Here is a 12,594-nt window from a genome sequence, read left to right as displayed (position 1 = left end):
ATCTGATGCCCTCTTCTGGTGTGTCTGAAGACAGAGACAGTGTACTCAGATGTTCATTGCAGTGAGTCATTGGTCTGGTTCCAGGCCTCTGACTTCCATCAATCCTGCATCCTCACCAGCACTCCTCTCGGATATCCTGTTGCTGCCCTGTATTATGGAGATCCTGCAATGAAAAATTGCAAGTAAAAATGTGTGGACAAAAGGATATACTGTGGGACACACTGTGACACACTACAGCTTCCAAAATGAGATGCTTTTATGTTTTGTTTTATATTTTTATTATTTTATTTTATTCCTGTCTTTTGTTTTCTTTTAGGGAAAGGTTGTAAGATGGAGGGCAGATAGGAAGGGACTGGGAAGTGAGTGGGATTGGGGTGCACGACGTGAAACTCACAACTCTCTCCTCCCTGACCCTTTTTTGGGTAAGACGTATTTATTGTATGTGTGTGAGTATACTGCCTACCACATACTTGCACACATCATAGTGGCTCCCACTGTGGGCAGGCAGGCCTCTGGGTTTCCTCCCCAACCCACACTGCATGGCATGGTGGCTGCAGGTGGGCCTTCTGGGTACTTTGTCTTTTTTTCATTTGATGTTTATCTATTTATTTTACATGTTAATTATGTACTTGGGGAAGGAGATGCTCAGGTTCCATGTGCACTTGTGGAGGCCAGGACAACTTGCGGGCATATGTTCTCTCCTCCCACTCCACAGGATCTGGGGTTGAACACAGGTTGTCAGACTTAGCAGCAGGCACACTCACCCACTGAACCATCTCACTGGTCCTGGATCAGTTTTTACAAACATGCTGAGAATCCACAGTTTTCTAGTGTTCCACATCAGAAAAGAATCACAGGAGGTCTGAGAGCATCCAGGGGAATTTATTTTGCAAGCAGGTAAAGTGAAAATGGGCATACATGAGAGGTCACAGAGAACAGAGCATATGCTGTGAATCTTTTAACTTAGAAGTTTGAACTTGACCAGGAGACAGCAGGTACTTAATGATGAATTTCCACTCTGCAAATAAAGTGCTTTGTAGGAAAATCCTTCTGGCCATGGTCAAGGCCTCACCATAGTTCTCTTCCTCAGATCTTTAGAGAGGCAGTCCCTAATAGAGTCACCAGGCAATGACGGATGTCTGATTGGTGCTCTGGTTCACCAAAAGGGGGTGGATGCAGATGGTGAGGGGGGTGTGTGGAACTCTTAGGCTTGTTTACTGTGGCTCTCGGGGCTCAAGGTTTGTGAGTAGTCTCCAGTTAAGCCACAACCCCTTTAACATTCTAAGGATCCACTCTGTCATTCCCCACCCCCACCCACCCATTGTAAGTTTATACTGAGCATGGTCTTCACTGTCAGTCTTCATAAAGGCTTTTAGAGAAGAACAAATCTTCAAAAAGAACCAAGGGTCAGTGCTAATATTCTACAAAGAGGTGCCCACATCATAGGCCTCAGCGGCTGGGCAGGGCTCAAGGGCAGGCAGGGTACTGTTCTGGGATGAAAGGCTGGGGATGGAGAAACTAACATTTTAGGCAGAAATAAATTGCAGTTTAGTGGGAATCGTGTGACTTCAAGATGTTAGAGTTCTGGGAGATGTCAGTGGTAGCACAAGGTTTTGTAGAAGTTTTGGTGACACCCTCAACCAAAAGAATTTACTTCATGATTTCCCACCATGTTGGTGTGAAAGTTGGGGTTCCAAAAACTAAAAGACAATACTTGGGCCTTCATTTCTCAGCTGGAAGTCAGCCTCCAAGTAAATGAGAGCAAACTGGCCACTCTCCGATGAGATCTAGGCCAGGTGAACTGCCTTTTCGTAAGGGGAGAAGCCCCCCCCCCCCGAGCACAGACAGGATAAAGAAATCAAGCAGAGGAACTAACAGTCACTTAATACGATGAGTAGAGCCTCATTGGGCCAATGATGAAGCCTAGGCTGAGGCAGACTTCTCAGTCTTGAAAGCCCCTACACACACTTCTGATGGGTCCATCACTGGCAGGCATGCACAGTCAGCTTTACAAGTCAATGGCCAGGAAAAACTCAGCTTTTCTTCAACATCATAAAGAGCTACAGGCATGGTGGGTAGGACCAGGGAGGGAAAAATTCCTTCTATGTGTGTTCTAGAGTTATTCTAAAGTTATGCTTCAAGCTCCGATTAGGAGTAAAGACCACAGGATCCCAAGATCCCTGCATCTTTCTAGGCATCACCGAGTATATCTCAAAGGGTCAAACACTTTTGGCCTGAGGATACAGGACATCACCCACCCCAGTCTGCAAAACCTAAATATTCATAACTGTAGATGAGACAGCAGCCCCAGAAATGCCTACACAGATATACAAGCAGTCACCTGAGATTCTAGGTACCTGCCACTCTTAGCTCAGGTGTTACCCCCACCCGACACACACACACAAACACACCTCCCCTGAACCCCTCTGCATAGAGTTCAAACATGGCATTTACTATTATGCGGTGCCTTGTTTGTTTACATTTTTCTTTCTAGCACAACTATATTTGGGGCTCCCTTATTAAATAGATGGTGGAATCTAGCACCGACACATGTAGGAAGAGTTGGTCTGAAATGAAAGAGAACTAAACTGAGTTGAATTGAACCAAAACGACAGTGGAGGACACAGAGTAGTCATTTCCTCAGCTCCCCAGCCACTGCACCCCCACCCTCCAACAAGGTCCTCACTGCTTCTTATGGAACAGAGCGGGGGCTGGTTCATTGCTAGGCTCAGCCATGACCTGCATGGGCTGGTTGTTCAGGGCAGCCTCTCGCATCTTGTGGTACATGAATTCATTTTGGCGGAACATACGCAGCTCCATCTCTGTCTGCATCCGCATGGCCTGTGGGACATAGATGGACACAGCACTGATAATAACAAGTCCTCAAGACACAGTTCTGACACATCTTTGGATAAATGACCCCTGGTCAGTATTATTTAACTCTATCCTTTCAAAACCCAGGAGGGGGGGTTACAATATTGTGAACTGATGGTGTAGCAGTATGCCTAGCATCATAGAGAGAGGAAGTTGGATCCACGAGACAGTAGCCAAATGGTTGTTTTCAGTAGAAAATGCTTCCTCTCACTATCAGCTGAGAACCTGGATCTGAACCCTGGATCCTGAACTCTGGATCCTGAACGCTGGTTGTAGGACCTCAGCGAGTTGATCACTTCAGCCCCCTGTTTCACCATTCAAAAGACAGTAAGATTTCTCTGTACTTTACAGCAGGTTGGAAAAATTATAGGGAACAACACACAACTAAGTCCTTGTTCTCCCACATATCCACTCAGGGAATATTCAGAAGGAGCTAGATGCTCAGAGACTCAGGACACTATGGTAAGAATGACAAGAGACTCTGCCATTGACAAGCTTAATATACTAGATATAAAATTAGCCATCTCCGACCTTACCAGCAAACCATTAGATAACTATAGACAGAGAACTCCCCTCTTTGGGGCTTCTGTTTCCACATATTAATCAAGGGGGTGGGCTAAGCATTTTATATTTCTTTCTGGTCTAGCTGGAAGTCTCTACCAGAAAGTCTTACCACAAAGCAAAGTCTAGATGAACCAAGTCTCCCATCTTAAGAGATCTTCTAACAAGACAGTTACTGCCCACCCCCAGGATGCTATTTACCTCTAAGTCTTTGGTGATAGGGTGGGAGGGTCCATGGGTCACCAGGAGAATAGCATAGGCTTTGCAGATCATCCCATGCCCCACTTCGATGTGACCAGCATGCCAGTTGGTAAGTCCTGCCCTCATCACAGCCATGCCCAGTTGGGCATTGTTATGGTGGTAGAGTTTCCTGCAGAGGCACAGAAAGTAATCATGACTCATTATCTCAACCGTCCTTACATATGTACAGCACAGAATAACTCCTAATGTACTCTGGTGGTTATCATTGTCACCTTGACATAATCTAGCATCACTTGGGACAAGAGTCTCAATGAGGCAATGGGTATGTTTGTGGGCAGCTTTCTTGAGGACCTGTGGATAGCACCATTCCCTGAGCTGAGGATCCTATACTTTGTATGAGTGGAGAGGACAAACTGAGACCAAGCTTGCATGCATGCATTCATTCATTTCTCTCTGCTCTTGAGTGTGGGTGTGCTGTGACCTCAGCTTCCCAGCAATGATGGGCTGTGACCCTGGAATTGTAAGCTAAAATAAACTCTCTTCTAAGCTGTTTTTCTAGGGATACTCTGTCACAGTAGACAGAAATGATATCAAAGCCAGTACTCTTACAGATAAAGTCCATCTAGTCTTCCTTCTAGTGCTATTAGCCACCAGCAGCTTGTCATAAGGTATTGAAATACATAGAGCTGGCTAATGTTCTACACAGTGAGGTCAGGAGACTTGATAATCTGATCTTAACCATCAAGTCAGTGCTTCATAGACAAAGAAGAACACAGGTGTACTCTGAGCCTGAGCATAGAGAGCCAGGTACCATCTGGAGCACCCCCAGTTCTCTGGGGGACATGAAAAGAAGCTCAAGGTGGAAAATGTAACTTTAATGTCCTTCCTGGGGCTGCACTTATTTCTTCTCCTAGCAGGGCTCCTTCCTAGCATGCTTACAGTTTACCTGCATTTTTAATGAGTAGCATCCTCTAAAGAAAAGCCTTCTCATGACAACTTACTCATCTGACCAGAAACACAAATTTCTATGATAATATGAACATAAACAGTAAGAGAGAACATTGGTGGAAGGAATAAGAAAGCAACATATTATAATTTATAAGCAAGATAATGATCTTCATTATCTCATCATCGTAGTAGAGCTGTGGAAACTTATGCACATATGTATATATCTGCACAATGTTTTGTTTACACACACACACACACACACACACATATATATATATCACATGTATACTCATATAAAGATATACACAGTGTAAATATATTGCTATGGTTTGGATAAGTGCGAAAGGCCAAGACCTATGAGTTACAGATTGGTCATAGGTTATTAAATGGAAAATAAAAAAACTTTCCAAGCACTTAAAATCAAGCTTCTTTTAGGAAAATCAAAGGTAGAAGACATGGCTCGAGTGACAAGTAAGGAATGTGTACACAAACAAACCAGAGATGACAACTAGGTTTCACCTGAGGACCAGGTCGGACATCATTATTTGATCATTATTACTTGGAACAACATGATAAAAAGGTTCATTTGTAAGGAGAAGCTTGACCATGACCATGGCCTGTGGCTGATGCTATTTGTGGGTATAAGAGGAACAGTCAAATGTGTGCCATCTCTTTGGCATCCCTGGAACAGAGGCTGTCCTGAGACTCAGGACCATCACTTACATGTAGCCATCCACCATCCTCCTGGCATAATGTGAGGCCTCCTCATAGGCCTGGAGGTAGGAGAGGACCTCTGACGCAATGCTGAGCAGCCGAAGCACGTAGAGGTTGGTGTCGGCGAACACTGGCTCCTGCTTCTCCAGGCACTCCCGACACAGCTTCACAACCTGGAGGGAGACACAGCTTCATCCATCATTACAGTACCAGAGTATGTCTTAACCAACACATGGAACATCAAGACAACACTAGACTCACTCTTTGAAACCTGGTGGAAAAATTAAAACAAACTTTGTGGTTTGAACTAACAAAATGGTCTGCGTGGCTAAGATATAGGCATGGGAAAGGATAGAGTTGGAACATAAAGATGACACAACAAAGAGAGGAATTTTCAGTCAGTAGACAGCAGAGCTATGGAAACTATATATGCATGCATGCATGTGTATATCTCTATATATACTCTCTCACTCCCTCTCTCTCTCTCTGTATATATATATATATATATATGTATATATATATATACATATATATATATATATGCATATATGTGTGTGTGAATATATGCAAAGTAAATGTACTGAGATTGTTTGGGTAAGTGCCCACCCTAAGGCTTAGTCATCAGCCTGTGATGTTCTTGGGGGACAGAAGTGAAGAGGGGAGAACAGAGGAATGGAGTCCGTGGACTGACACCCCTCCACCCTTGCTGTGGCTCCTAACACATGCCCTTTTCATAGATTCCCTACCATGCAGAACACTTAGTTTTCATGGCTTCCTTCCATCTGACAGGACTCAGGGGCTAAGGAGACTGCCTTACACTGTTCACCGTAGTACGGGCTCATACATAGTAAAGGAGAAGGAGGAAAAGAAGGGAAATGAAGCAGGCATGAAGTAAAATTAACTACTATACTAACACACCCTAGTGGCTGCCACACCTGGCTCATCCAAGCTGCACAGCGAGCTTGGGGGAAAGGCACTGACTCACAGTGCTTCTGTTCTATTTCAGAGTGATAGATCCCCGCTTACAGGGCAAAACACAAGAATAAACTTCCAACACGCCACTGCAATCAACCTGTCAGGTATGATGCTATATGCTGTGATTCCCATACTCAGGAAGATGGCCAGTCTATATTACATACAAAAACCTTGTTTCCAAAAACCAACCCAGCATTAGCTCTGCAGACCACTTGGCTGCACACTGAAAACCTGCGGAGGCTACAAAACCTTGATGCCTAGATTCCTGTAGCAGAGACTTTTAGAGAACTTGCCCTGGTTGGGGAGGGCGTGAGGTGTTTACACAGGTGATTATAGTATACAGCCAGAGGAGAAGCCATGGGGCTTTGGGAGCCAACGTTGAATGCCCAGTGTGCAGCGACAGGGTGTAAGAGGCTTATATTCAGTGATGCAAAGGCAGGCAGGCCACTCTCAGTGTCCACTCTTCCATTTCTGATGCCTCACGAGCTGTCACGGGCATCTCCCCAATCCCTAACTCAAGGGTCCAGCAGCTTTTGCTCTCCTGGGCCAGATCTCATTGGGTTCGGTGGTCATTGAGAATATGTCCTTAGTGGGTGCTAAGATGGAAGGGCATGAAGAGAAACAGCCTTCCAGGAGTGCAACTTGTTCAGTGGTCTCCCTTTTCTCTTCACATACCTCCCTCCCTCCCTCCCTCTCCACCCTCTTCCCCATCACGGTCTTCTGTTAAAAGTGCTCTCACCTCGTGATACAAACCCTCCGAGCGAGCCTTGTCTATTTTTTCCAGTGTATCCTTTGAGAATTGTATCATCTCCTTAACCACTTCCTGGGAGGGCTGGGAAAGAGAGGGACATCCAGTTTGAGATCACCTCATGGGGCGGCCCATTCTATCTCTGAGTACCAGAAGGCTGGGAATGTAATTCCATGGAAGAGCACTTGCCTTGCATGCATAAGGCCCAAGGTTCAATCCCATCACTACCAGAAAAGAAAGAAAGAAAAGTTAACTCTTCGAGTATCTGCCATCTTTGACCGTCACTGTAATACAGGGTCAGAGCCCTCTGAATTCCGAATGTCTCATGTCTCCAAGTGTGCTAAAGACCCCTGTGTCTTTGCCAACTGGTTCTTTGTGCTTCTTTTGCTCACTTTCTTAATTTAGAGTCTTTTGGTTTTTGAGGATTTTACACATGAGAACTGTATTCACATTATTTCTATCCCTTTTTTTTTTCTACTTCAATCTCTCCCCATGTTCCCCCATTCCCTCTCAATGCTCCTCACCCATATGCCCACATACACTTGTGCATACACACACACACACAACACACACACACGAAGGATGACCACCTGACTTGAATAACTTACCAGGAAGCTCACCCCTGGAGAAAATGGATGCTCCCTCTCTCGGCAGCCATTGAGACTATCCGTAGCTTTTCACTTAGGGGTGGGGCCTTGTAAGAGCTCCTCTGTCCATTCAGGTTGTATGGAATATTGCTCTTATTCAGGTTTTGCTTAGGCAACCACTTCGTTGAGGTTTAATGGGTGTGGTTTTCCTGTTGTGTCTAGAAGATACTATCTCACAGCAGGCATCCTGGTCCTTTGGCTCTTAGAATCTTTCTGCTCCCCTTTCTGTAATTTTCCCTGAGCCTTGGGTGTAGGGGCTGCATTGTGGGTCTATCAGTTGGAGTTGGTCACTTTATGGTCACTTATCCTGTGCATTTTGACCAGTTGTGGATCTCTGTCATAGACTGGGCAAAAAGAAGCATCTTTGATGAGGAGTGAGAACCACACTTATCTAGGAATAAAAGCATCAGTATTTAGAATACAGTTAGAAATTACATTGGTTTAGAAAAGTGGTAGGCTCTCTGCTGGGCTCCATGGCCTCCCCAGCAATAGGTAGGTAGTTAGATTTACAGTGCATGAATTCTGGCTGTGCTTGGACCTTACGTCCAATTAAACATCTGTCGTTTACTGCCAAGATGAAGTTGTCACTATCGCATCATTAAGGATCTCTTGCCAGCCAGTCATCACTGTGGCTTTTAGGCTTTCATGTGGGTTCTTCTACCAGTTCTTCTTCCTTGCAAGGTTGCATAGCACCTTCCAATACTATGAGGGCCAGTCCTCAGGAAAGAAGCTCATAGTTCCTCCAAGTCCTGTCTCTGGTGTGGGATGTCTTCGGCAAGAGGGTCTTGCCTTCAAGTGCTGGGAGGTAACCAAGGGCAATGGTAGTAGCTTATTTGTTCTGGAGTCTCTTAGACATCACTGATCAACAAATGAAAGGGAGGTTTCCTGTATCTAGCACTGGAGGTTTTGTTAGACGGTCTACAGGGTTTTTTTTTTTTGTTTTGTTTTGTTTGTTTATTTTTTGAGGGAGCATTATCTGTTTTTATTCTCATTTTAAACTTTTAGTTTGCATTTCCTAGAGGTTACTGTGCATATATGAGGGTGGTTGGAGAACTTCTGGTGCTGATCGGCTAAGGGGCAGCCTACCAGGCTCTTGTAAGGTGTTTTGAGAAGGAAAAGAGCTGAGCTTGGTGTGGTGGCTGTCCTCCTGGCCTTGGGAGGTTGAGAGGGAGGATCAGGATTCGGGTTCTCCTTGGTTACACAGCTAGTGCAGGCCAGCCTGGGCTTTTTGAGATGCTGTCTCATAAGTTGTGATGACACCATACATCACATAGTCCAAGCTGAGGGAAACACTTAAATTCTTCCAACTTTCCATTTCACAGACAAGAGAAATGAGGCACCAAAGGAGGAAAAGTGCCCAACCTCAAACATTCAGGGTTAGAGCTGAACTGGAAAACAGGCCTTCTCATTTTTTCTTTTTTTCCACCTTTCCCCCTTAATACATTATGATGCCTTCAGCTTCCAAAAGCGACACTATTGCATACACTAGCAAGATTTTGCTAAAAGGACCCAGATATGGCTGTCTCTTGTGAGACTATGCCGGGGCCTGGCAAACACAGAAGTGGATGCTCACAGTCAGCTATTGGATGGATCACAGGGCCCCCAATGGAGGAGCTAGGGAAAGTACTCAAGGAGCTGAAGGGATCTGCAATCCTATAGGTAGAACAACAATATGAACTAACCAATACCCCCCCTGGAGCTCGTGTCTCTAGCTGCATATGAATCAGAAGATGGCCTAGTCGGTCATCAGTGGAAAGAGAGGCCCATTGGTCATGCAAACTTTATATGCCTCAGTACAGGGAAATGCCAGGGCCAAGAAGTGGGAGTGGGTGGGTAGGGGAGTGAGTGGGGGAGCATGTGGGGGACTTTTGGGATAGCATTGGAAATTTAATTGAAATAAATACCCAATAAAAAATATGGGAAAAAAAAAGACAGAGAACAGAAATGATAACCTAGCAGGGCACACACCTGCAATCCCAGCACTTGGGAAGGAGGCTGACATGGAGGATGGGGAGTTATCAACCAGGCTGAGCTAAAGAGTGAGTTAAGACCAGCAGGACTGTAACTCAAATTAATTCATTAGAAAACTATAAAGGTGTACTTAATTTTTCCTGTCCAAATATTTAAGAGGAGTTACTTTTATTTTGAGTTCATATGTTTACTTTAATAAGGAACCCAACTTAAGAGGCCAGCAAGATGACTCAGTGGGTAAAAGCACATGCCACTAAATCTAGCAACCTGAATTTAATCCCTGAGACCCATGGTATGAGAACCAACTCCCACAAATTGTCCTCTGCTCTCCACATGCATGTGCGCGCGCGCTCGCACGCGCGCGCGCACACACACACACACACACACACACACAGAGATGCATACATACACACACATAAATAAATGTGGTTTTGGTTTTGGTTTTGTCTTAGGGGTTGTTTTGTTTTTGAAACAGGGTCTCTCTGTGTAGCCCAGGCTGTTCTGAAACTCACTATATAGACCAAGCTGGCCTCAAACTCATAGAAATCAACCTACTTTATTTTCCTGAAATTAAATGCCCCACCACACCCAGCCAATAAATGTAATTTAAATGTTTTAAAATAGAAAGCCCAACTTGGTGTCTAAAAAAATACTGGAAAGATTTTCCTTTGAATCTAGTTAGGTTCAAGAAGAAACCATCAATATTTTCTCAGAGACGTGTCAACCTGAGAGACATCAGCACATTATCACCACTAGCAATTTATCTACAGCGATGGAGTAGGACCTAAGACCACCATCACCTTCTGAACTGCGGAAACCCACCCAAAATATATAAAGACTTAAACTACTATGTATTGTAGAATTTTGAAAGGTAGAGAGAGGATCTTGTCTACTTACCAAACAAAACAAAATAAAACAAAACAAAAAACAAAAAACCCTAAAAAACAATAGTAACAGTATATAAGTCCTTTGATTCTGAAGGGGGGGAAAGAGGTTGTTCCTGTTAAAAACATAATCCTTGACCCAAACTATTTTATTTCCTGTTTAGGAGGATGAATTAAATGTCTATACCCCATGCTCCAATGACCAACTGGTCACAGCTTGCTTCTGTTTCTTTCTGCAAGGATATTGGCTATTCTTGCATGTCAAAGTGTGTGTGCATGTCTTTTAAGTTTCACAACACGATAAGAAGACATGTTGTTATGAATCGAGTGCCACTCTCTCAAAATCATATGTTGAGATCCTAAGCCCAAAGATCTGAGAATGCAGTCTGACTTGCAAGTAGCATCCTTGTAGATACAATGACCTAAGGTGAGTCGTGGTGAATGAGGTAGGGTTGATCGCTAACCCCACACAACTGGTGACCTCATTTACAAAAAGAGGACCAACAAGCAACGGGGAAGATGATGCAAAGAGGAAACCCTGGGGGAAGACAATTCTTCTACAAGCTCAGGAGAAACAGCCAGAAGAGATCCTTCCCAAATGGCCTGATGATGGATGGATGGTGTGCCTCTGACTTTCAGAACTGTAAGACTGGTGACACTAAGGTTTAAACTGCCCAGTTTGGGGCATCTGTTATAGCATCTCAAGCAATCTAATATATGCACATAGCATCTTTGGGCCACTTAACTTGGTTTCCTGAGGAACAGATCCACTGCAGCAGTGCATACAGATACCTGCTTCATGCATAGGAATGGCTTAGGGCGATATTTTCTATTTAAATATTTCCCTGTGTATTGATTTGAGGGCATTTTTTTCTCTCACTACATTATTGTTCTTAACAGCACAGTCTATCTTTATCTGTGTATCTTATAGCAAACATGTATGTGTCTCTTCTGGGTAGACTCTTAGAAGTAGAACTTCTTGGTGAAGAGGCAGGCAGATTTCTGAGTTCGAGGCCAGCCTGGTCTACAAAGTAAGTTCTGGGGCAGTCAGGGCTACACAGAGAAACCCTGTCTTGAAAAACCAAAAAAAAAAAAAAAAAAAAAAAAGAAAAAGAAAAAAGAAAAAAAAGAAAAGAAAAGAAATAAGTTCCTGGCCAGAACATTGTGTAGAGCAGCCCAGGGATGAGAGAGCAAGATGCACTGGGGTGTGGAGGATGTTGTCTCAACATGAATGAGCATACACACCAGTAGGTAATGGAGCCATGAGGCAGATCATATGACTGGAACCCTGGAATTCACCCAGCCCCTCTGCTCTGACTAGGAACACATTTCCTCCTACACACAGAATTCAGAGCGGGGTTATAAGTTCGTGTGTGTGTACTCACAGCCACTAGTGGAGTAGCAGTTAGAGAGAATCATCTAGCTAACTTCTTGCATACCTCTACTGAGACCTCATTACTGAGGAAGAGAGGAAGCCTTGAAGACTTCCCCTTCCATTTTTAACACTATGATGTGATAGCCAATTATTTTGTACCCTGAGATTTCCCCCCTTGACAGAATGACAGATTGTTTCTTCTATTCACACATTCAGAAAATGGCCTGAGCCTTTTGACAGAGTTCTCCCAACACTGAGAACAGTGGCCCCATGCCTGTACTAACCCACCCTCCACCCCTGTGTGCTCCAAGGGAGGAAACGGAATTGGTATCTTGTCTCGTTTCTGCTTCTTGCTTATACTGCTATGTAAGTGTTGGATATTTCACTCGAATTTTTGGCGTGTGGCTTTAACTGACTACTCTGTCTCCTGACAGCTCAGGTCTCTCCCAGCTCAGCTGAGCTCCTGGCATCCCCTTGGCAAGCCTGCCCCATCTCCATAGTACCCATCTCTACAAAACAAGGAAATCCATAGCAATCCCTTTGCCCGTTGGATTTTGATCTGAAGTTCTCCACATTAATTAACCTGCACAGGCTCAGGGGAAAGGAACTAAATCCTGCTGAGTGCCCTGTGCCAAGCCTTTTGTGCAGGTCATCTTGCCCAATGTTCATAATAACCATGTAGTCAGGTCTTTGTTA

At 44.3% G+C, this 12,594-nt stretch overlaps 1 protein-coding gene across 2 annotated transcripts in view; it reads right to left on the bottom strand.

The window, feature by feature from the left end:
* Window positions 1–861: 861 nt before the first annotated feature.
* Window positions 862–12,594, bottom strand: part of Smyd1 (SET and MYND domain containing 1) — a 51,611-nt gene continuing 39,878 nt past the window's right edge. For both annotated transcript variants that reach the window (XM_021164680.3, XM_021164681.3), the window contains 4 exons: window positions 7,013–7,105; window positions 5,308–5,471; window positions 3,637–3,805; window positions 862–2,841 (listed from right to left, as the gene is read on the bottom strand). In XM_021164680.3, coding sequence (XP_021020339.1) covers window positions 2,683–2,841; window positions 3,637–3,805; window positions 5,308–5,471; window positions 7,013–7,105 — 585 coding nt within the window. In that variant the 3' untranslated portion in view covers window positions 862–2,682. The remainder of the gene's footprint in view (window positions 2,842–3,636; window positions 3,806–5,307; window positions 5,472–7,012; window positions 7,106–12,594) is intronic.

Source organism: Mus caroli, unplaced genomic scaffold (assembly GCF_978045245.1).
Source record: "Mus caroli unplaced genomic scaffold, Mus_caroli_1 scaffold_7, whole genome shotgun sequence".
NCBI classification, from domain to species: Eukaryota; Metazoa; Chordata; class Mammalia; order Rodentia; family Muridae; genus Mus; species Mus caroli.
This window is presented reverse-complemented; position numbering and strand designations above follow the sequence as displayed.